Here is a 26,388-nt window from a genome sequence, read left to right as displayed (position 1 = left end):
AAATTTGAGACCAAATTGGATCTTTATGTGTTTTTCTCATCTAACCAAAGGTAAAATATCCACAGTGTTTGTATAATCTTTAACTAAATCCTCATTAGAAAGGATAAAAAAAATGATGGGAGAGAAAATCCATTTGGTTCAACATCAATTAAAAATACATATAAGAAAACCTGTTGAATGAATATCTTTTGAATTCCCAAATGTCCAATTATATGAATATAGCATACATGCAATGGCCACCATAGGCTACCGCAAATTCTTAGAATAGTGTTTCTCTCTTAATTCAGAACCTGCTAGTTAACCAGTTCAGATAAGAGTTGTTTATGTCTTATGAGACATAAAGTACTATGAAATATAAAAGTGCCAGTAGTCTGCAGGGCCCACTGAGACACTGCCCTGTTACTTGAACATGTTTAATCTTCAAAAAAGCAAAGTATACCTCTAGTTCCAAAGGGCCAGCTCAGATTTATCGAGCTCATTCTCCTAAAGAGCTCAGCTTGCAGAGCACTGATCGTTTTCTCATGCTAATGCCATTTCAGGTATTCTTCAATGAAGGGTTATATTTAGTCATGGGGCTCTCTCTAAATACCATATCATGAGCCATGTGAACTTGCTAGGTGTTCGTTCATGTGCCTGGCCCTGAAAACAGGAAATACTAAGCTAATCCTGAAGTAGGGACTATGACAAGTAGAGAAAGATGCAGTTAATTACTGCATTTTGTGTTATGGAAATATGTATAGACCCTCAACTGCAAATGTTTAATTATTCGGCACCTTACCCAAGACTTGCCCATAGGAAGACACTAAATATCAATATAAGCTAAAGCCCTGTGTTTCAGATCTTCCATAAAGTAACCCTCCAAATAATATTCATGCCACAAAATAAGGTAGCCAACTGCATTTTTCAATAGAGTTGTGTCTGGCAAAATCATTGTCCATGTCTTTGCATCAAACTTGTTTTATAGCTTTCACTGTTTTAGGTGTTTTTCTAGTCAGATTTCTAAAAATAAGCCACTTTCAGCAAAGTAAAAGCAAAAGAACAATTTTTTCATAAGATTAGTCCAAGGGACCAAAGTACATATATTCATGCACACAGTGCTGAGCCCCCAAAGAACTTACCTTGCCAAGTCGCTTTCAAAATTAAATTTGTTATGAAAATCATTAGCATTTTAATGTTGTAACAGACTCTGAGATTTTCTAGTGATATTTCCCCATTTTACAAGTGAAGAAATTTAAACCTTGGGAAGTCAAGTTTATTTGGACCTGTGGGACAGTGTGGTATAGGTGGTCTGGGTTCTAGCTCTGGTTCTGGCCATTATCAGTATGGCCTGGGGCAAGTCACTTAATCTCTGAACCTCACTTTACTAAACTGTAAAATGGGTGCATTAATTCCCACAAAACAGAATTATGTGTGCTAAATTAGTAAACTATAATAGGAAATGTGTCTTGTAAAGAAGGCACCTTTCAAAAAGAAGAGGTGGTTATTCACTAGGAGTTGAGCCTAGAAGTCAGGTCTCTCCAGCTACACATTTCAGCATGCCTATCTTTTGCACCTTGGCCTTCTCTTCCTTATCATTCCCAAGGCCTATTCTGTTCCACCCTGCGGGGTATGTGAACATATTCTGGCACTCAGATACTCCAGAGCTCCTACCAAACTTGGCTCCTGAAGGAAAACAAACCAAAAGAGAAAATACATTTGGAAGACAAAAGAGTCATTGAATGAAGATTTTGGAGCTGGAACTGACCTTCTTATTAATCAATTGGTTAACTCCTTCATACATAGATGAAGGAAACCAGGCCCTAGAAAGCTGAGCAGTTGGCTAAGACTGCAAAACTTTTAAATGGCAAAGCCCGAACTGTCTAAAACCCATGACCTCTGGACCCATGGCCACCACAAACCCATCTGACCTGATGCTCAAAGCAAGCTCTTGTTTTGCAGGCACATCTTTTCAATATGCTGCACCAAAGAAAGAATATCTAGATTTGCCGTAGGCACAGACTAGACAGTCCTGGACTATTTGTTCTAGAAGCAGACCCTTATCTGTGCCTATCTGTCCCCAAAATAGGGGGAGAAATGCACACAGTGACACTTATACAGAAGCTTCGGGAACTCTGTGAGCCATGCTTCTGTTTGTAAGGTCCAGAAATGAAACCCTCCTCCAAGAGGAGGTCAGCCGCAGGAATCGGAACAAGTTTGGAAGTTGTACTGCATCTAGGCAGGGGATGATGGTCTTCCTGCAATCCAAGAAACCAAATGTAGAGCAACCAAATATTGGAAACAGGGCAGTCATTTGCGTGATGGCTTCAGTTTTCTTACATGAGACGGGAGTTGGCTAGAAGGTCTCCAGGTACAGGCCCACTCTATGCTCCCATGTGCTCAAGACGTTCCCTGATCTCCCTTCCTTGAGGGCCAGGCAACTCCTGTGTATTTCTCCTGAAGGACTGAAGCAGCTGCTGGCCACACAGTATGCGTCCACCTCTTCCCCCGCCGCCCTGGCAGGTGTGTGAACCCACAGAACTCCTCATGCTATAATCAGAGAGACTGAGCACTACCCTGTGTGAAGATGATTCTCACAAGCTTCAGACACGCTCATGTGTCTTCCATGGCACTGGTTTTGCCACAGTCAGGGGCATGGGGAAGGCATGGGCTTTGGAGTCCAATAGACCCACACTGAAAACTCTGCTCATCCCACTGGCTGGGTAACTTTGGGCATGTTACTTCTCTCCCTGGAGCCATAAAACCAGGGTAAATAATGCCCCTACTTCTCTGAACTGTTGAAGAATTATAGGAAATAACATGCAAAGCTAGCTCAGGGCCTGGCACATAGTAGGTGCTGGATAAATAGTAGCTTCCTTCCTTTTCTGCAGCATCAGCCTGCTAATCATGGGCTTTCTAAAAAAGGGCTTGAGCCGCCAAGGAGTGCCTGCCCTCTGATTTTTTTCTTCCAAGTCGATCAGCCTTGCTGTGTTCTGGGTGAAGAGCTGAGACACTAAGACACACAATGATCACCTGAGGAATCGGAGGCAAGAGGCCAGATGAGAGCAGGGCTATTTTCCTGCTTCTTGGAACACCCAGTCATGTGCTCCTGTGCTCTGGCTCTGCCCCCTTCATCTGGCCACAATACCATGTGGTGTTACAACTTTTGAATGTTAAGAAACATTATATTTCCTTGAGTATCAGTACTTAATGTTTCATTCCACACATAAAACCCTGTGAGTGGAAGGCTGTTGGCCCCCTTGTCAGAGGTAATTTCTCAAGGCTCTGCATGGGATTTAACGGGAGCCATATGGTTAAATCTGTCAACCCTCCCAGAAAGCATCCCCCCGAAGGGCCCTCGTAAATGTTCTAGGGGCTGTGAAAGATCCAGCGACTTTCTAACGATAAAGCTATATTCATAGCCATGATATTCAGCAAAACACAAAGCAGGAAATAATGGCTTCTGGTCTGAATTACTCAAAGGAGACTTCGAGTTGTCCTGACGAAGGGCTAAAGACCAGCGACCACCTGGGACCTGCTGCCCTAATGCCCTGGCAGAAAGGGGGCTGGCCTGGATGTCTCCAGCATCAGTCTGTGGTGGACAGTGACAGTCTTAGTCATGCTCAGTTTCGCTGGAGGAGTTTAAGAAACTCTTAATAATAGCTCTGTACACATATGCCTTTACAGAGTGAGCACCTTCTTAAACTGTAAGCCGCTTTGTTATTTGGGTCTTCTTTAAACTGTGCCTTTCTGTGATGGCATCATTTACCCATCTCCTTTTTTTTTTTTTTTTTTTTTTCTCAGAGCAACAGCGACACAAACCCCTCAAATCTATGAACATTCCCATCTTGGTGGCACACTGAGCACCAACACTAACTCACACAACAAAGCCACATGACTCTCCCCAATAGAGTCACATTGCTTTTGACAGCAAATTCTGAGAGGGAGTAAGCTTTTCTTTTAATGATTATTGTTGTTTGTTGGTTTTGCTCGGCTGCGTCCATTGAGCTGCATCTGATATTCTGCATGACACATAGTGTCAGTGACTGCAAAGAGAAAAGGGACAATGCAGCACAAAAAGGGTCAGGAGGTACAGTTTATGAATGTTGGTACCTTTTTATTTTTACATAAAACCAGATTTGCCTCTACAATATTTTACATAAATTTCTGGTTAAGCAGTAGATCTGTACTGCCTACCTACAGCCCCACGCGAATAGGGTTTATGCCCAAATGCCTAATAACTACACATCATGTGGACATATATGTGCCAGGACTATATTGGTGTAAAATCAGGAAGGGATTTTACACATAAATGGCTTCATACATGCATTCTGTTGGACATATTTCCAAGTTTCCTGGTACAGCTGGCCAGTTCATTACCTAAAACCAGAATACTTCACGTGTGTATATTCTGATGTTACACATATAACACTTCCCTTGTCTACAATTACTGTCAAATAATTCTCACCAATAATCTAACAAGCTGATATATTTGCACAATTCCCTACAGAGAATTAAAAAGCAAGAAGAAAATTTGTAGCCTGTTCTGACAGTGCCTCCCATAACCTGTTGGAATATAGTACTAACATCCATTCTTGTACACTCCACACTCCATATTATCTTCCTTGCTCTCCTGAAGAATTACTGAGAATGAATTATCTACTATCATTTCCCCCATAAAAAGAAATAGACTTCTTTAGGAAAGCTGGGATCTATTAAGATTATAGCCACCTACTGAACTGGTCATTGGCTCCCACAAAAATGTCTCATGCAATAAGAGACTTAGAGGCAGAGAGCGACAGAGAGCAAAAGAGAAACAGAGAAAGAGAATTTATAATACAGCTATCTGCTCATCCACCATTTTTCCCAGGCTTTGCTGACTTAATCCCGAATTAATGAGCCTGTTACATGATATCTAATAAAAGTGACTGGAGTAGAGATACTGTTTGGAATCTGCCACATATTTGGTTCAAGGCTGAATCGATTTCATCTATATTTAACACATGCTTGTTTTCTGTCTCACTTGTCTCCCCCACAGCCCATGGCTCACTCTTTTTTCCATCTGGGAAACTTATCTCCTAAAATGCTACCATCAATCAGCCAAAGACACTCTTCCCGACAGAGCGTCGGCCAGTTTGACTAAGCACAAGTAGTCACTAGTTTGGGGATGCCTCCCACACTCTTTAGAGCCATGTGTTTTTCTAGCCTGCCTAACCACACAAGAGCAATTTGGGATATTTATACTTACCTCCAGTTTCTATTGACATCATAGCACTACTTTTACAGAATTGGGCATAAGGTATGGCATGGGTGGCTATGGTATGGAATGGAAGTTACACATGTTGCTTGTCTACCTACTTTTAACATTATTTCTTTGACTTTTGTATTTCTACTCATTTTGGCCTGCTTTGGCTCAGTGCCTGCTCAAAAAGTATGAAAATCAAATGCTTACAAGTATGCATATCCTTTATCCCCAAAGTCTTCCCCAATAACTGGAGCCAACCCATTCTCTAGTCTTTTATGTCAATACCACTCCCAATACATTCAAACCTTTGAACTTAAAATTTGTAGCATGAAAAAAAGGAGATTAAAAAAAGAGCAAAAGTGGGGTTGGCTGCAGAAGCCAAGCACTGGTAGAAGGGAAGGAAAGAGGGGGAGCAGGAGCCAGGCGGCCCCCTCTCCACAAAATTCCAGTCATGAGCATACCCACTGGCTGCAGCACAAGAGCACTGTGCGTGGGCACAGGTGGGTCCCAGCCTCTCGGGCTGGATGCAGCTTAAGCTCTGAGCCTGAATGAGGACTTTCATTGCTGTTTGCTGTTTTTGTTGGCCAGTAGCCATGGCAAACATTTGCAGGTGGCTTGGCCAGATTTTGACACTTAAATATTTGAGGTTGTGATAAAAATCAGAATATTACTACAATATGGTTCTGTGCAGCCTCAAAAAAAAAAAAAAAAGAAAGAAAGAAGAAAGAAAAGAAAAAAGCTATCTGCAATTTCGAATGCTCATTTAAAGACACAGTCTCCAGAGGCAACTCATGTTTTAAAATAAGTACTCATTTCCTCTTTGCTGAGGGAAATAAAAGAGTCAACCATCCCCAAATGGTACCACCTAGAGTTTCATAGTGAATCCACTGGTGAGATGGGTTGGCTGTTTCTTGCTGAGCCCCCATGATCATCCGGCAAGGTTTTGGACGGATCACATGGAGAAAAATGGTAATGACAGGATGTGTGGGTTTGAATCAACATGGTAAGCACGACAGGGAGGAATCTGAGAAAAAGAAATAGGCTCCCTCAAGCTTGGCAATGAGACAAAGCCCTAAAAGTGACAATTATCTCCTAGAACACACCAGGAGAGACATACAACACCCCGGGATGGGGCGTAAATGGGAAGATGAAGTGCGTCGGGAGGTCACACATACCAGAGAAACACCCCCCACCCATCCAGGCATAGTGACACAGCCTACAAATGTTACCCACATGTACAGTCCTAGGCCGGCTGGGTAAATTAACGACAGAGTCAACACCCATCTTAAAGCTTAGTGCTAACCTTAAAAGATTGTTTCATAAAAACCAGCATTGTACTAACAATGGCTGAATACTAAGGGCCTCCAAGAGGGTCGTGGGGGGAGAGGGGAGGCGGGAGAACTCCAGGGGGGAAGGAATGCTGTAAAACTGCTAGTAAACTCCAGCACATTCTATATTTTTTTTCCTCCCTTGAAAGAAAAATAAAATAATTATAATTAGCTGCCTAACTGCAAATTGTCTGCCCAAAGCCAAGCCACTAGAGTGAAGGAGTCCCTTGAGATTTAGATGCTGTCTTTAATGAATCCACCCCACCCTCTTAGTATATTATGGGTTCTTGCTTTAGATGGTGGCGACACTTGCTCTCACGGTCATCTGAGAGAAAAGAAATCCTGAACAGAGACACTTGCTAATTTAGTGTGGGCTTTCTTCAAACAAAGCCAAGCATTCAAACGGCCAGATTCATTTTCTGTTTCTTCAATGGGAAACCAAATGTACCTGCGGCAAACTCATGAAACAGTCATTACCCGTGACTTTCTTTTCTTAAGGTGGGTCTTTACACGTCACAACCCATCCTGGTAAGTTGAGAGATGTGAGAGACAAGGTAGCCCTCCTAGAGCATTCTACAAAGGAATAAGCCAGCATTGCCCTCAGTGCTCTATTGGTCTGGGATTCTTACAATATTAAAAACAAGGGGGAGAGACACCCCGACAAATTGTGGGACAGCTTCTTGATTTTCTAAAAAATCACCACATTCGACATTCCGCTGAAAATTCATACTGAATTCTGGTGCGGGTACCAAACACAGCAAGCTCCCCTTCTCATTTTAAACAGAGGATTCTGGGAACACAGAGCAGCCAGTTCTCAGCATCCAGCAACGTAAGTTTATCACAGCTCTTTGGCTTAAGTTACTACCTTTTCTTCCTAAGAACCTGAATGCTTTTACATCTTTGATTTCGTCTTCACTCTCGTGAGGCTGGTAAGGACAGACACCATCCTCACTCTGGGGCTAAGGAAGCTGGCCCAGACAGTCTGCATTTCTAAGAAGCCCCAGGTGATGCTCAAGCTTCTGGTCCTTGGACCGCACTCTGCATTGGAAGGGGCTAGGGCTGTCACATGATACTGAGAAGCGACAGCTCTTTCCATCACATGATATAGTATCTGGGATTCCGTCACAGGATCTTCCTACCAATTTTTCCTCGGTGCCTCAGCACTGTCTTTTTACAGAGGGAGAGGGCCTGATTTCTTTGTTTTGTCTACTCCAGGACTGAGTATGGACCAAGGTAGAGGGAAGGGAAGCTAGTGAGCAGGTACTAACAAGGGAGAGAAAGAGGGAAGCATGATCACAGGGAAGGAGGACTGTGGAAATGTGCAAAAGCCACGGGCGATGGGCTTAGCGTCTCCTGGGAAGGGAGGAGCATGCTCTGCTGGGGAGGAGGCTGGGCTGGTGGAACTTTCCTCCACCATCATCAAACATTTGTCTTGAGCACTATGTTCTGGTCTCCAAACACCCATAGGTTTCCCTGCAGTCCTCTTGAAGTTCACAAACGGCTTGTTCACCTCCCCCTGCCCCCCCACACCCAAAGTCCAGGATCAAAGCAGCTTCCACCAAACTGAGACCCCCCACCCTTCTCCTGTCATAATAATCACTCCAAGCTCTAGGCAATATCGCACCAGCCAGGAAAAACAACCAATCCAAGCAGCAGAAACAAGGAGAAAGTCCAGAACATTCCCTGAACTCCAGCCAGGACCCAGTGACAGCCGAGGAGGTCTCCTTACCCGATCTGGCGGTTGGTGGAAGGTGCCTGCGTGATGACAGAGCTGGACTGGGGTGATGGCATGGCTTGCTGAATCACTACGCTGGTGTCGTGGTTGGGCATCCGGGTGCTGCCAAGCTGGTGAGCTCCGGGCCCCGTCATGGCCCCACCGACTGCATTATGCATCGAGATATTCTGCCCAGAAGACAGAGGAGAAAGGTCAGAAGGAGTCCATGTTTTATTCTACTCTCAAGCTCTCAAAGGCCAAAATTGGGAATCTGGGCATGTCAGCTAAATAGAGAGTTACGGCTTCTGGCAAGCTCTGGGTCCATTCATCTTGCTATAACCTACAGCTATGGGGAGATGAAAAATAACTACTCCCCCTTAGAGTGAAGTGCACAGGAAAATGCCCTGACGTTTACTTATCACTCTGCCACCATCCTGATGTGAGGTTTACATCAGGAATATTTAGTGCATACCTTCTCCGACGTGGTGCGTTATATACTGCATTTGAAAATGATGTCTGTGGTCAGTGCTTAATACTGTGATTTAGTGAAGTTGGTTCTGCATTCTGCTTTGAATGACAAGCATGCTAGGTTATTTTTTCGGTTCCAGTTCTATAAGAGTGGCCAATCATCTATTTTTTTTCTAGGAAGCTACTACTTTTCCAAATCATAATCTGGACACTCATGACACAAGCTCAACAAGCTGTGGGATGAGGAAGGACAGTTCGAATAGACAAAGGGGTGTCTGAGATCCCATGACGTGGGGAGGAGTTGCAGCCCTCTGGGGCATTTGTGTACAATCAGCGTTTAACGGTTGTACAGAATAATGGAATATAGAGCATACCTGCTTGTGTGTTTACTCGTTCACTACCTTTTTCTCTAGAATGCAGGATGTTTGTGTTTACAATTCTATCCCATGGTGCTTGGAGCATAGTAGCATTCAATAAACATACACCGTGCTACCCGAATAAACCAGTGAAAAAACAATGAGATACCTGAGTCACTTAAGGGGCCTAAAATCATGTATTTATTTCTGACGACTTGGACGGAGGCTTCTTTTGAAATTCAAAAGTAAGGTGAAATGTGGGAGATAAAACTAGTTTAAAAGACAGCTCTTCATAGAAAAGAATGTCACTGGGACAAGAAGGACTTCACACTGAGGTAGAAGAGGCTGATTGACATGTTGGTGCTGAAATGTGAGAAATTCAGAACCCAGTAAAGAAGAAGGTGCTGGGCTAAGTGATGTAACAGGTGAGGGCAGTAAGTGGGTCTCTGCAAACAGCTAGGTCCACTCTTCAGTCTAGAAGGGTAGGGAAACTTAGAGGTCAATTGGACAATGACCTGAGGATGGCAGGGAAAGAAATGGAGTGTTACTAGCAATTTATTAGAGGAAAAATATATATCTGTCTGCGCTTTGGTGTTAGCAAAGAAAAAATGAATGTTACCCAGGAGAACTAGAAGTGGTCTTTTGAAGTTCCTCTGCAAAGAACAGGATTTCCTGCACCATGTGTTAAATGATGGTGATAACATATATGGTATTTGGGGTGGCCGTGTCCATCACGTTGCACCTTTCCCAGGGTTCTGATTTCTAAATCCTGACCACACAGTTTGTCAGGAGTCCAGATGGAAACTGGGCACTTGGCTTAGAATGTGAGCCAACTGTTGTCGTGGGATCCCAAAGGCGTGAACAGGCATATATATATATACACGTCCAGAGGCCCCTCTTGTATACTGGAACATTTTTCAGACTTGGGAAAATACTGTGGTTGGGTAAAGTAAGATGAAAGGAAATAGAGATTTGCATTGGGATATACTTCAGTGCAGGGATATACTTTAGTTCCTTTTATAGGATACAGATATTTACAGAACCAAACCAAAAATAATAATAAAAATGAAGATACTTGTGCTACTTCTTTTGAAAGTGAACCTTAACACACTTATTTCCCTGGGTCATACTGAGGTCTTGATGTGGTAAACAATTACAGGTATTATTTTTTCCATTGTTTGGATCCTCGAAGATCCTCAAAATTTTTCACCTTACTCACAATTGTCTGCTTTGTCAATAACAGATCCGAAGCATGAAATGATTTCTGACTCTCTTTTAGAATTATTTCCACAGTGTTGCGCCACCAGAGGTTATCAATAAAGATGTTCAATTTGATCTTTTAGACCACAATCTTCAAATTGACAAAGTAGAATATAAAATGTATGAACCCTCCTGGAGTTACCCGAGACACCTCTTCTTCACCCCCATAGGCAATCCCCCAGTCCTACAGATAGTTAACGTGTCCCTCATCTCTTTCTCTCTTTCTGTCTCTCCTTCCATCAACCTACACCCAACCACCATCATCTCCTTTCCTGGACTAGACAGTGGTCTCCTAACTGGTCTCCTTCACACACTCCGGCTTCCCTTCCTCCTCTTTCTCATTCTACAGACACGGCGATCTTTTCAAAATGCCAAACAGATCACATCACACACGAATCCCCCTATGTGCCCCTGTCCAAGCCACTGGATGGCTTCATGCATGGTTTGGAAGACACTGACAGTGCTCTCTGTGTGACCTCCAAGACCTGTGTGAGACCCTTCCTGCCAGCCACATCTCGCAGGGTTCTCACTCTTGCTGTCTAAGATTCATCCCATCTTCCCGGACTTTCCTGCCTTTTTTCTGACCATGCTCCATTTCAGCACCAGGCCTTGGAATATGCTGTTTTCTGACACCAATTTTCCACCCCACCCCCAGTAATGGGCACTGTAGTGGATCGAATTATGTCCCCCCAAAACTCACTAAAGCTTGAATTGTGTCCCCCAAGTTTTATGTATTAGGTACTTGGCTCTCATGGTGACAGTTAAGAGGGTGGCAAATCCTACTACGGTAATTGAAAGGGGGAGCCTTGAAGAGGTGATTGGATTGTAGGACCATACAGTAGTGAACGGATTTAAAATGGTGGTCAGGGGCATGGTTCTGAGGGCTTTAAAAGAAGAGAGAGTCTGTCTTTCTCTCTCTACTCTCTCTGCTTCCACCATCTTGCAATGTGAGACCCCTGCGTCACTGTCACCACCACCAGATGGACTTTGGACTCCCAGACTCAGAAACTGTAAGCAATAAATTTCATTTTCTTTATAAATCACCCAGTTTCAAGTATTTTGTTATAAGCAACAAAACTGGACTAATACAAACACCGTCTCCTTTTACTCTATAGTATTTTTCACATGTTTACAATTGTTTCTGATGATGTGATTAATAGCCGTTCCTCCTCTATGCTGTAAACACAACGAGAAAAGAAACTAAATCTGACTTTACTCCCCATTGTGTCTCTACTGCCTATCTCAGTGTCTGGCTTACTGTGGGTGCTCAATATATATGAGTGAACTGTAATATAAAGTTCCTAGAATATTCAGTTTGATGAAACCTCTTATTCCCTGGTCAATTTTTGAGTGTTAACGTCCTGTCTGTTCACCTTGTAATCTGAAAGTACGCTCACCATAATAGAATTTTAGATTTTAAGGCACTTGTTCAATTATGAGCTGGAGAAATATGGAGGATCAGGATTAAGAAGAAGGCCACAAACATGGTATGTATATTGGAAGATAAAGCCTTTGAAAAAATATTAAACAAGCCCTTGAGGGAAGATGTCAAGAGGTCAACTTCAGTCTTTGAGCACTGTGGCTGAAATGATGGCAATGACCATTCTTTACGTTCATGTGAAAACTAAGAAAAGCTGACTCATGCTGCAGCACAAAGAACTTGGCTTGACTTCTTCAGAGTAAAGCGTGTTAAATAAAAGAAAGGAGAATCCTTCCCCCACCCAAAAAGCTGAAGAAACTTTTCTGAGAATCACCAAAAGCAATAAAAATTACTATCTAGAACTATATCTCACACTCTTTTCCACCAACATTTTAAAGACATCCATTTGTCTCTGTGATCTCCATTAGAGATGAAAAAGACTCCTAAAAGTTATATTCTAACTCTTCAACAATCTCCTCTCTCCCCCACACATTAAATCTGAAAATTCTTCAGCCTTCTTCCCCCAGACCCAGAGAGCAATTTCAAAACATTTTGGAAAAATAAACAATCTGGCAAAAACATTATCATTTCACATTAAGAGAAGATTTTTTTTTTCTTTAAGCATTACATAGTAACTCAAACATGAAATTATTTTCTGAGTCCACATTGTCCCAATTATGGGTTCAAAACCTGATAAAAGAATGGCATTTTATCTCTGGAGAAATTAAATATCCAATTTCATAAACATAAAGAGTGACTATATCTTGCTGAGTTATTTTTCATAGTACAGGTGAGTAGATTTGAAGCTGGTGAAACAATGTCACCAAACCAATGGATGGACATCAATATGCAGAAAAGGGCCAGAGGGTTCCTCGAAGCTCAGTGTTTGGCCTTTTCTTGTTCAACACTTTTATCAACAGCTTGGATGAAGATGTAAATATCGTGCTTGTCAAATCTGCGGTTGACACAAAATTGGGAGGCATAGCAGAATCAGGTTTTACATGAGCCAAATGTGTGATCTGGCCTCCAAAAATGCTAACGTAAATCTAGGTTGTTTCAGGAGAAGTGAAATGTCCAGAACGAAGGAAGTAACTATTCCACTGTAGAATAGGTTGGACTGACCACATTGGCCACCACATTTTAAGGGGGAAATTGACAAATAGGAGGCAATGAAAGCAACGAAGACATCCAAAATGCATCACAGGAAGAAGGTAAAAGAATCCGGGAATATTTAGTCTGAAGAGGAGAAGACTTGGAGCATTGTGCTAACTGCCTTCAAATATTTGCAGGATTAGACATAGTCCATTGTTGCTCCAGAGGGCATAAGTTCAAAAACAGAATAGTGGTGACAAAGTCAGTAGTAACTACAATTTAAGTAACTATTTTGTAGCAGGTGCTATGGTAGATCATTTGTAAACCACACCTCTAATCTTCACAATGACTCTACAAGGTAGGCATTATTGTCCTCATTTTAATTTGAGAAAAAGAGGAAAACTCCTCACTATCACCAGTACCATGCACTCACTTCTGGCCACCCTCACTCCTGATGGTCTGATACCTTAAAGATACAAATTTGACCTTCTGTCATTTAATAATATGTAGAGATATCCAAAGACAAAACAAGCTGCCTTATAAAGTAATGAGCTTCCTGGCATTGGAGTTAAGCCAGATCTAGTGGCCATCTGTCAGGGATGTCACCAAGAGGGTTCTTGCATCAAGAGAGAGGTGGCATCAGATGACCTGCAGCAGCTCTTCTACTGCTAAGATTCTCTCATTTATAATACATGGTTCATACTTTGGCTCCAATGTTTCCAAATGATTAGTAATGTATAATAATGTTGGAAATATAATGGCTGGGGAGTTAGGAGGTCTCTTTTAGTCTAGTTTCTCTACCCCTCCTTGTGCCATGTAACCTGGATAAATCATTCAACCTCCCCAAATTCAGTAGCATCATCATTAAAAGGAGAAGACTGAACAACGTGGTCTCCATGGTATTTTCCAGCTTTGATCCTCCATGAGTCTCTTCCTGTGTTACATTTATGAGATACTAAATATCCAGACAGACTCAAGGGCCTATGAACATTGCTTTTTCTCCATAACCATAAGATGTTGTAGAAATGAGCCTTTTGAAAATGATAGCTTTCCACCAGGCCCAAGGGATCACAATTCAGGAACTGGATCTAACAAAACCTGCAATCTCAACAGTCAAAGATGGAAGCTCCGCAGACAAACTATCATCACCTAAATGCCTTCCTCTTTGGTTCAACTTTCTCAGCATGTCCTTTGACTTCTTCCTCCCTTCATGTCCTGCAATACTTTGCTCTCCATTCATTGTTGTTGTGAGACATTAAGGGTGTGAATGGGGTGAGAACCATGGGAATAATGAGTCTTGATTGCACACCCAGTGAGCTTGAGGTAGAGTGGTAATTGTCTTTCTGCATGCATGGGCTTGGAATACAACGTGCAAAAAACAACCTGATGGAGATGAATATACACTCGTGTTCTTAAAAATAACTATAATTTCAGGGTGTGGTAATGAAGGATAAAGGGAAGTGGACCACAATTGAAAGTGAAGGTTAGAACATATAGGTAAAATGATGTTGATTCCCATAAGGTCTCAAAATGTTATCTTCACATCTATATTCCATCCAACTGCCAAGGGGTAGAGACTTTATGGGTTTCTCCATAAAGAGCCAGGGTCATCCTGACTCGTGTTTACAAGTCGAGTTGTGCAATCTTGGAGTTGTCTGCATCTTAATGATGCCCGGGCAGTTATGAAGACTTTCAGAACTTCCCCAATGTAAACATCCATGAACTGCATCCAAAAGATATCCAAGACAGTCACAGAATAACTAAGGAAAATGCTAGAGGGTCTTGATTCCTCCTTTTGGCTCTCTGAGGAGCTATAATACCAGTACAGGCATTTTTTGGATCTTATCAAGAGGGCAGGCTGTGCTATGACTGAGGGTGTAGTGAGGTATTAGACAGGACATGGAGTGGGAGGGGCACCAGCAACCACGCAGGCCACCTCTCTCCATAACATTCTCTTTAGCATAGTCACACAGGGCAAGATGTACAAAATAAGATAAGAAACTATCCCAGGTAACCTCTGCAGAAGGGGTAGGGAGAGAGAGCACAGGATACTGTGAAAACTCTAGCCTTGATACGCACATTTAAATTTTTTTCCCCCAGAATTTTCTACTTATCCCTGGTGAATTCTAAGAGGCACTGTGGTGCAGAAGGAAAAGACAAGGACAGACAGACCTAGGTTCAAAATCGCACCAACTCCATACTATCTGGGGCATGTGATTTAAGCCCTCTGAGCTGTACCTTCCTCATCTTTAAAATGGAGACAATCATCTGATGGACAGGTGTAGCCAGGACCATGCGAGATGACAGATGCTCCAGCACTGTGCCTGACAGCAAACATGGACTTCTTTCCTTTCAGTAAAATTGAGACCGTGAAGCTCAGAGAGGAAAGGTGTATTCTGGTGGCTACTCCCCATAACTGATATTAATAGAATTAGTAACAATGGCTAATACTTATACAGCATTACTGTATGTCAGAAAACTCATTTAACCCTCATCATCAGTCTATGAGGTAGTTGTGGTTATTACCCATATTTTACAGATGAGGGAAACCAAGACACAAAGAGCTTAAATGACTTGCTCAAAGTCACACAGCCAATAAGAAAGAGCTCAGATCCAGGCGGTTTGGTTTCAGAGTTCTTAACCAAACTCATAACCACTAAGCCTTACTGCAAATGTATTTTCTTGTGGAAAGTTTCGTGGCAAAAAATAGAGTATGCCTGCTGTCCTTACAATGGATATTTTTAAAAGTGATCAATTAATGCTGGTCTATGGTCCTGAGAATTACAATGTATCTGTCATACCACTAATTTGGATCGATGTCATCCCCACAACCTTCACACCTGGGAAAGCCTGGGTGTACACCATTAATTCATTCCAAAATGTCTGATTAGTTTCTCTGGTCTAAAGGTCATGTTGCCTGCATAGGCGACTTCCCTTTGCCTTGAGGGAAGATACCGTGGCAGGTAGAAAGGCAGCCTGCACACAGATGGAACCCTCAGTGGCCTTAGCCCACTCACCCATTGCCAGAAGCAGACAGCCCCCCAGGAAGGTTCTAGACTTGATTCTGAAGGATACTTAGCAGCAAAATCCATCTGACTGGCTCATGCGCTCTCCAATCTCCAGACTTCTTTCTTCCTAATACTGGGTTTGAGGCAACAGAGCCCTGAACCATCCCTGTGAGCATTTTACAGCTATTCATTTAATACTCTAGTAAAATACTCAAGACAATAAATGTCTTCTCAGGTGCCACCCTCGACTGTGAGAAACAGTTTCCAGGTGTCTCTCAAAGTTGCTGTCCCTTCCTCTTCATGGACTGTCCATGTCTCTGCTCTCATCTTTTGCTTTATTGTCTTGGTGGCTGCCGCTAAATATAATCATGTGGATTAAAAGGAGAGAAACGGTTCTACGTCTTTGGGTTGCTAGAATTATAGTTGAGTAAATTACTGTGGCTGACGTACCTACATATATCCTGGATGCTAGAAACTGGTCTTATGCCACTAAAAATGATGTTATGGGGCTCACTGCTCACTGGTAAGGTCCCTCATTTCTCAAGAGTCTTCTTCCAGAAAGCCGTATGTTGCATCATGGCACCTGCCTACTTCAACGCTTCTGCTGGCCGCCCATGACCCCCACATATGCCTTCGTTGACTAGAGCCTTGACAAGCTGGGCATGACCAATCCATGCAGCAGCGTCTCCTGGCAACCCACCCTCCCTGCCCCTCCCCCACCACTCATACGCACAGACTTGGTGCCTCCTGATCATTCTGCACCGTTTTGTGTCTCTTGTTCACCTTTGCTCATAATCATTCCTCTTTGCAGTCTATGCATTTATCCAGATCCAGCTCCTATGTTCCATCCTCTGTGGAGCTTTCCCCTACTTCTGGTCTGGATGGTTTTTCCTTGTTCTGCTCTCCCACAGTGCCTTGTCCACACATCCATTCAAGAGCCTGACTTAGGCCACGTGCACCTGAGAACAGCCAGTGCCTGCCTCCATGGCACGCACTCGGTAGAGACACCATACATTCAATCATTCAGCCAATAAACGAGTGACGTGTGCTCTTGAGCAAGTTTACAGCTCCCCGTGCTTCAGTTTTCTCATCTACCCTACCATGTACGCATCTGTAGAGACTAAATTAGGTGATACAAGCACAACACTCAGTGCAAGTTTGACACATTAAGTGTGTCCAGTAAGTGTTAGCAGCCATTATTATAATGATCACTATTGTTGTCATCATCATGACTGATGCTGACACCAGCTCTCCACTAGGTAGAAAACACTCATCACTCCTTTGTCCTCCGCCTCATCCATACATACTTCTTCCAAGGCTCATAGAACATATTGATATATGCATTTATTCACTTCTAAGGTCAATCTTCCCCTTCTAGATGTGAATACGCTGACGCTGACAAGAGGGACAGGGTCTGATTTCACATCATTGTCCTCAGGGCCTAATACAATGCCAGTCACATGGATGTTTATGGAGTGAACATATAGAAAAGTGCATCTAGTGCTACGGGAAGAGAAAGAAGAAAGAGTGAGCACCCCCTTACTACAGCTAGCCTAGAGTTTATAAGGAATATGGAAAGTTAGGGAGAGAAGCGGAGGGAAAACACATGAATCTGAAAAATACCTTTACACACACATACAATTGAAACAAAGACATCATCTATAGCTGATTACACCATGTTTTGAAGGGCAAAGGGCTAGTCAACAGGTCTGTGTTTTCATCCAAACTCCATCGTGAAGCACATGATATTGCTTACCTTCTCCAGTCTGTCGATTTTGCCTTCATGAGTCCCACATCTGTCTTGTCTTTTCTTTGCAATCTCACTAGCACCAGAGGCTTCTTACCTCCTACCCTGAAAACACAATTGCTTCCTACTATTCTCCTGGCTTCCAATCATTCTGGTCCCTCCCAGACCACTCCAGATTCCACTGTCCAATGAACTAATAAAATTCAGCACTTTTCTAATGTCACTCCACAGCTCAAAAACCTGCTATGCCTCCCCATTATTTACAATAAAAGCCCACACTTAGCCTTGCCTTTAAGACCATATGGGTAGCCCCAACTCCTGCCACTTCCCCCAGTGCAAACCCTCCACTCCAGCCACTCTGGTCCATTTGCTACACAACTCATGAAATCAAACTCTCACCTTCACGTCTTTGCCTGTACATTCCCCAAGGCCTGGAATTTCTTCTCTTCCTCTCTGCCTAGCTGAATTCTGTCCTCTACACAATAAATGTGTTGATTGACCAATGGCATTTTCTCAAGTATAAAATGAGGATAGTAAGCCCTTGCTTCTTTTGACATATAAAGTTGAGATACAGTAATGGTTTGAAAAGAGCTTTAGTAACATACATATGATCTTACAACCTTGCTGTTCTCTCCTCTGACATCCACTCATTCTTAGAATGACTCCTTTCCTCTCTCCTGAAAGGTTCATTTTAAAGGTCACCTTCTCAATGTCATCTTCCTAACAAAAGGTATCCCACCTCTTATTTTTTACCTCAGCACCTCCATTCTATGCTTTAAAGCATGTTTCTCAATGTGCAATTGTTATTACTATTATTTCCGGTTCACTATACCTTAAATTCCAGGAAGGAAAGGATAGCACATGTTGCATTTTTCTCTTCTGTCACTGGCGTCTAGCTCAGTACGTGGCACAGAATGAAATGACCACTGACTGAATGGATAAATAAATTATGATTTCTGAGGTGATGATGTGGGAATAAAGAGTAAGCAATATACAATTTCCTCTTGCTGAAGGTGGGCACGTGGTCATCTTAAGCCTGAGACCCTAAGTAAAAAGAGAACACTTGCTGATTTGAGTCATCATAAGTCATGTCAACACATAGAGGCCAGCACGCAGCTCAACAGTCTCCTCAAATTGCCATGTGTCTGATCAACTCAAACCAGAGCCACTGATTGCAGTGAGGCAAGATGGGCCTTCCTAAGCAACTGGAAACAGGCAGGGAAAGCCAAAGCAAACCGACTAGAAGCAAGCAAGGCACTGGGGTCCTGAGGCAGGTGGGGGTGGACGGAAGGATGGCCACAATGCCATCACCAGGATCTCACATCTGGTGGTGTGGGGGCAGAAGGGGGTCTTTAAAATCATGAAAGGGGCTCTGAGCAATATTTAGGGAAATGCTGGGAAGCCACACTGAGAATCTGGTGTAGTGGCACAAGAGGCAAATGGCCCATTCTAGAATTACTAAACAAATTCCTCTCCTTTCCTTACCAGAAATGTGTAAAGTTACTAAAAATAAAAGCACATATAAAACCTCCACAAGGATGCTGAGGGATCTATTTCTTCAGCATTTCAAAGAGAATCAAATACGTACTTACTTTATGACCAGAAATATAAACGTAGCACTCTCTTGAAAGCTGCTAAGGACATATCACAGATCTGAGAAGACCCCTCCCCCTTTGCCTTTCCCTTGCCCAAGCCCCCCTTTCTCAGCTCCTGTTCTCTCTTGGCCAAAAGAGCTAGATGGCAGGGCTGGCCCTAAGATGAAATTCCTTGAAAACTCTCTTGCCTGAAGCACCAGTTGGACATCTGCATTCCTAAGGATTTGGCAACATTATGCTCTTGACATAAAACAGAAATGCGATCTTCAGTGGGAAGGAAAATGTGCTACAAGAGAGACTTCCTCCTGTGAAACAATAAAGAATGAGGGTATCCAGCTTCGCTCCGCTTCTGGTGGAACCCGTCAGGTGGCACCCATGAATGGTTCTGCTTTGTACATTGTCAGTACTTCACCCTCACGAGTGACTGCCATGCTGTTCGAATGATCGATGTTAATTTAGCAGTCCATTTCTATCCTGAGGAGTGGCTGTTTTACCTTGAATCGCCATTGCTTCCAACCCAACTGAGTCATCCTTCTGAGTATTTGTTCATCCTTAGAGCAAAAACCAAACTAAGTAACGCAGCAGAGGAAGTCAATACAAGGTTCAGTCTCTCTTATTTGATGACATTCTCTTATAAAGAGAAAACATTTTTCTCTTGACCACAGCAAACCAAACAGCACTTGTCACCACAACTGGGCACAGCAGTTCCTAAAGAAGCTTCTGGAAATCTTGTCTGAATATTAAGAACCAATCTAGGAAATTTCTTCTAGCAGCAACTTGGCAGCAACTTGGGTTCTCTGGATCTTTAGGGGCCCAGAAAAGTGCAATGGAAGTCAATGAGATAATTTCTGTTTTTACAGTGCTGGGAAGATATTCCTAAAACCCACATGATATCACCTCCTACCACTGTGGTCTCGTTTCCTCCTAGTCTTTACCTGACTCTGGTCCAGACTCGTGTTAACCTCCCTGGTGTTCTGCAAACACACGGGAGCCTTGGTAGTGGCTGTTCCCTGACATTGGAAGGCTTCTTGTAAAATACTCACAGTGCCTTCCCTCGACTCTTCCAAGTGTTTGCACAAATGCTACTTGCCCATGAGGTTCACAGAGGCGGCCTGGCTACCCTAGCGGAAACTACAACTCTGCCTTCTTGCTTCCATTTTCCCCATATTAATCCATCCTTTCCCATTCACAACATCTTCCCTCTCTTATCCTGAGCCAAAGCACCAGGCCATTTCTGTTCTATATTCTTAAAACAGGAGCTGGAGAAGAGAAAAACGCTCAGAAAACCGAATGATTCTATATATTTTCTTAACCAACAAGGATCTCTTTTACTAGTTTTCTCCGTTGGACTCCATGTTTTTAAGATATTTCTTTAAAAGTCATTCATATAGGAAAACCTATATAATTCCTTGCCTTGTGATACTATCACATTCCTTAATTTCTAAAATCCTGTTTCACTCTATTTTACCATCAGACTCCACTGTTCCACAATGTGGGTAAAATTCTAGTCAAACAGAAAGAAAGTAATGATTTAGTTAGTCTGGGCAGACTTACTGCAAATAAATGTACAATTTCCATTAGGGAGTTTGAGTACTATATCACTTGGGCTCCTAGTAGAAAACAGATGGCACACTCAAATTATGTCATTTGAGGAGCATTTAATAGAGGGACTATTTGAAAAGATGTAGGAAGAGTGCAGGGAAGCCACAGATAGTGTAGACCCTTGGGCTAGTTTCAGCAGGGAGCTGGTAGTCTCTAGGCCTACGAGAGTAAGAGAAGGTAGAGGCTACCAGGATATGAGAGAGAGAGAGAGAGAGAGAGAGAGAAAGAGAGAGAGAAAGAGAGCGCACACGCAAGGTTAGCAGGACCAGGGAAGCGGAAACAGCCATGTGGACAGGGAAGTTGACAAGAGCTGTGACCCTTGGTCAAAGGAAGTAGCCAACTGAAGAAGCTGGGAGAACAGACACCCAGACTCCCTCTCTTCGCTCTCTGGAACCTGCTGTGGTGCCCCCATGGCCATTGGCCCAAATGTAATAGGAAAACACAAGTTAACGGTGCTCATTAATGCAGTGTGTACAGGTCAGCCTTTCAGGGTAGGAAGCATGGTGGAGAATTGGGAGAATAGGCTTGGATGGACAGTCAGAAAACACCCAGCACCATTATGTTGGGGTTCAATTTGCATTATATTTATCTTACAAGCAATATGTTGGTTCATTAGAGAAGATTTATATGAGAAAAAAATGTCAGAAGGAAAAAAAATCACCCATCATCCTCACATGCAGAAAAATATCTAATATTTTACTATATCTTTCCAGATGTTTTCTATATACATACATACATATATCATAGTATATATATATGCACATCACGACATCCAAGGGACTCAAAAGATTGGAAGCCTCAGTTTGGGACCGGGTGGCAGGACCCCACCTGCCATGACTAAAAAAAAAATCCCCATACCGGCCAGCCTCCAAAAACCAAAAACAAACAAACAAACAAAAATTTTTTTTAAACATGTTATCTGTCTCTTTATTTCCCTTCTCTTGATTTTAAACCATCTAAAGGCAGGATTGTCACTAACTGAACTTGCTCTGCATTTACCCACTTATTTCAAAAATCATGGTTGGACTGATGAAAACAATAGAATGCAGAGTAAGACATGCCTGTCCCACGGTGTGCCCAAGTAACCCAGCCCCACCCCACAAAGAGGCGCCCCAACAAGCATGGCTCCTGTGAACCCAGTTACACACCCTGAACCTGAGGTCCCACATGAAGGCCACTATTTGTCTACATTCCTCCTGGTGAAACAATTGGGCTTGGAATAAGGACGGCTTTATATGTGGGAGTCACTGAAGGAAGAATCTGGCACCTGGTGTTTATGTACCATAAAGCCATTATAGTGCTGAGCTCAACACCACTTTCCGCCCAAGTTACTGGGCAGGAGGAAAGTGGGTACATTTAGAAGCTGCATTCTTCTACCCGAGACAGCTAGGATTTATAAGTTGACTTGCTAAGCAGAAGTGCTGATGCGAATGAAATATTTTTATTTAGGTGCTGTCCCCCAGCAACCGCTCACTCCTGTGTTGTGACACTCAGTCTACAGGTTCCTGGTCTTCAGCAATCGCAACATTGTATAATATCACACCCTGAGTCCATTTTCACTCTGTTGGTCTCTACTGACAACTTCGAGGTGGAACGAATTTACTGACTTCATAGACTAAGAAATACTATTTCTGAACCTAAAATAAAGATGAGATGAGATGTCAGGGGAGTCAGAGACCTGCATGAGAAAGAACCACACTCATATTGCTGGAGCCGATAGAGAGGCTGGTGGCTTTCCCTTTGTGGAGATGCTCATGTCCTTGTGCTACTGGTATACGTGTGTGTGTTTATTTTCCCAACAGATCTATGTTTTTTAAAAAAATTTTTTGAGTCTTGTCCAGCTACTTTTAAAGAACCCCGATTGTAGGCCTATGTGGAAAGAAATAGGTTTTCCAAACGTCTTTTCACATCTACACAGTTCACTAATCACTTTATCAAACAGTTTTCAAACCTCTATAGATGAGTTTAGAAATTTAAATCTGCTGTAAAACATCAAACAGAATCTCAGTACAAAAAACCTTTTTAAAGATACAACCATTGGTAAAAGGCTCGTTCAGGGAAAACAATGAACCACAAAGTATTTGAATTTCTTGTATTATCTTCACCCTGGTGAAGCAGCTTTGCTTGCAAGTCAGTTATGCATTAAACCTAGTACTGATTTCCCTGGGTAGCTAACTAACTCTATTCTCTCCATCCCCCTTTTAATGGAACAATGACAATGCTTAGAAATAAAATCTAATCTCCCATTTGCTGGCATGGGAAGAGGGACCAGTCCCCAGAGCCTCAGGCACTCAGAATGCCTCGTCTTCTAAGAGGGTCCTCCAAAAAGTCTGTAGAAAAATAGAATTAAAAGATAATATGAATCTTTCCATGAACTTTTTGAAGTACCTTCATGTGTTGCTCCATTTATTCTGGCATACTTTCATACCTCCACATTTGATAGAGGCTTGGGCAAGCACATTTGGAGAATGCTTTGTGCACACACGCTCATAGACACAAGGCTGCCTTCCATATCCAAGTTAACTGAAAGACCTCTAGTGCCCTGAGTCCTAGCACAGGCTGAGCAAATTCAAGAGGAGGCAGAGGAGTCCGGAGCAACCTTCAGCCAGCAGAGGAAGGGGGCGGGTGGAGTGCTCACTGCTTACAGTCTTTTATCTTAATTTTTGTGACATGATCCAATTATATCTATTCAATAGTGCCCTCTAATTACTAGCGGAGATGAATAATGAAAGATTCCCCTTGTATTCAAGCTCTGCCCACGTCCTTTTCCCTCCTCGGCTCACTTACGTGAACATTCTAGATTCACATACAGAGCATATCTAGATCTTGTGGCCGTGCTCAGCTATATAAAGGGTCACCTACAAAAATGGGAAAGCTCTCTGGGATTTCAGTAAGATGCTGTGGCTAACAGCTGATGCTGTGAATGGCAGGGTGAGATAGAAAGGGACACTGTACTGCCACTAGTCACAGTGTCTGTAACCAAAGGGGTGTTGGTCAGCAGAGTTACAACACTTTTAATATACAGGACTTAATTGTTAGGTTTCAGAGGTAATTTAGGAAAATGAAAAAGAACAAAGGAAAAAGCAGATCCATGGAAGTTAGAATAATTGCGAACACAGTGAAAACTGGAACATGAAACAGGAAGGGAGAAGTTATCTCTACATCAACAGGAGTAGGGACAGGATTTCAGAAGGATAAACTCAAACCAGGAATTCCAGCTTGGATGCAGGCTGGGAAGACAGGAAGCAAGAAATTCCCAGTTAGAGGTAAAAATGTTCTGATGAAAATTATAAGTACCAGCTCTTAGCATGTTAGAGTTGAAAGATACCATAGAGAGCCTCGGATCCAACTCCCTGACTTGACAGAGGAGAAACAGAGACCAAATGAGATAATGTGGCCAGACCAGTGACCCAGTCCAAGTGGACACAGGGGCAGGACTAGAATCTAGATCTCTTGACTCCTAATTCAGTGCTCTTTCTGCTATGATGGGTGATTTTAGAGTTTTATTTCTGCAAAGTGTAAAGAGTGACTTTATCTCATGTTCATATTTGGACCTCAATTTGTTAGACCAATAAGGTAATGATTTCATCCTGAGGAAGAGCAGAGCTTAGGGGCACTCAAAGGAGGCAGGAGTCAGGGTCAAGGTCAGTGGATGACTGTCTACTGGGCATCATCACTGGGGGCTGGAGAGAAGAGAAAGGTATTCTCTCTTATGGACACACTGGCCGTCATGCCCTGCCGGCCTCCCATCAGCCATGGAGTCTCTGACAACAGAGGGCCTGAGGATACTCTTTATTATGCTGGAAGGACACTCCAAGCTTCCCCAAAGCACAGCACAGTTATAAGGCTGAGTCCCAGTCAGTCTCTTAAGTTATTTTCTCAAAAACACCCCCAAATCAGAAACAAACAAAAAAGTCAGTGAAGAGCTGCTTTTGTTCTGACATGTCTTGCTCACACTTAAAGTACCCTGCACGATTAGGGCCGTTTACTTCATGCACACTGGGATAATGCTCTGATAAAAGGCTTCAACTGCAGAGTGCGGCTGCAGGGACAGGAAAACACAATTGCCTCTATGGTTTCATATACAGATTGTGTCATACTTAATGCTGAAATCATAAACTATATATTTTTACCCCCTCCAAGCTGCCTATTGTGTGCTTATAAACAGGAACCTGGCAGCATGTCAGGGGTGCAAATTGATTTCCTTTCCCAAATAAAATTTTAAAAAGCAAATAAACAAGGTTATGTTGACTAATGAAACATTACATGCCAGGCTGGGGAGAATTCTTTTAAAATATATTTTCTTGAGCAAAGGCAACACAAAGCGTCCGTGAAAGCCTCTTTCATAAACATGTTTACACACGAAAAATGCATTATTTGAAAGAAGGAAAAAGCTATGGTGCATCCCCCATGATATATTTATATTGTGTTTTAAGAAATAAATTAGGGGTGGGTGAAAAGGGGAGAGTGCTAGAGAATTTGGAAATTAACTGAAGCCACTTGTATGTAAGACAAAATTGTTCTTTTTTAGAAAATGTTTTGATGTTGGTGTTTTTGTAATTTAGCTTCATGACCTAAGTAGCCCACCTTGAGAGTATCTTATTGGCATGAAGAAAGCTGGGAGAGAAAATTGAATTGTGCCTACCCTGCCCAGAGATACAGGAACAGCCAGCCTGGCTGACGGTGTCAATGGAAACCTCTCCTGCAGACTGGCCTATTTCCTAACAGAGATGCCTAGACCAGCTGGAAGCAGTTATTGTAATCTAATGCGTAAGAAGCATCTCCTGGATCTTGCCTACCTCGTCCTTTACTACAAAGAATTAATTTCAACCCAGCCCTAAAGCCAAAGCCATCCCTAGCAGACTGTGGGCCCCAGATCAAATCATCCTGTATTATCTCCCTCCTTCTACTGTCTTCAAATACCTTTCTGCTGGTGAAGCCGGGGAGGGGATCATGAACTCCGATGGCACTCCGATGAGCAAAGTCACGAGACAACACGATATGCAACTGTGGGGGGCAGGGAGGGAGCTGAAAAGGCAGAGGGGCAGGCTCAAGACTGCCCACAAGAGAGCTGAGCTGCTGTCTGCTGACAGTCATACCTGAACAGAGGGCATCTTGCTTGTCATTCAGAACCCCAGCGTTGTACCCTTCTCTTACAGTTACTGCCTGTCTTCAGGGGATGGGCATCACATACCACAGACTGCAGGCACCAGGAGGAAAAGTCTGCATAATCTCAGGATGGCTCTGATTATAACAAAAGGAAACTTTTATCCTACTCAGGAGCTTCCATTCAGACTTGAAACGTAACTCAGCTAGCTAGTTGGAAATAAAGAGCAATATACTAACAAATTGCCAAGGTGATCCTGAGATCCTGCCAACCTGAAAGTCCTACCCTGAAGGTTTTAGTAGTGCTCGGCATGGCAGGCATGAGGTCAAGGGACAGAATAGCGCCTGAGATGGTGAGTTTCTCCCTCTTCCACTCCTGACTCACCAAGAAGCCTTGGTCAAGTCTCCGGACCACTCACAGCTTTCTTTTCGCCACCGCTTTTCAATATAAGGCAAACACTGTCAGTCTGA

At 42.9% G+C, this 26,388-nt stretch overlaps 1 protein-coding gene across 4 annotated transcripts in view; it reads right to left on the bottom strand.

Moving 5' to 3' along the window:
• The window catches only part of CREB5 (cAMP responsive element binding protein 5), a 388,746-nt gene that overhangs the window by 228,626 nt on the left and 133,732 nt on the right, over positions 1–26,388 (bottom strand). For all 4 annotated transcript variants that reach the window (XM_063100059.1, XM_063100058.1, XM_063100060.1 and 1 more), the window contains exon 5: positions 8,279–8,451. In XM_063100059.1, the coding sequence (XP_062956129.1) occupies positions 8,279–8,451 (173 nt within the window). The remainder of the gene's footprint in view (positions 1–8,278; positions 8,452–26,388) is intronic.

The sequence above is a fragment of the Cynocephalus volans genome, chromosome 6 (genome assembly GCF_027409185.1).
Source record: "Cynocephalus volans isolate mCynVol1 chromosome 6, mCynVol1.pri, whole genome shotgun sequence".
Taxonomy (NCBI): Eukaryota; Metazoa; Chordata; class Mammalia; order Dermoptera; family Cynocephalidae; genus Cynocephalus; species Cynocephalus volans.
This window is presented reverse-complemented; position numbering and strand designations above follow the sequence as displayed.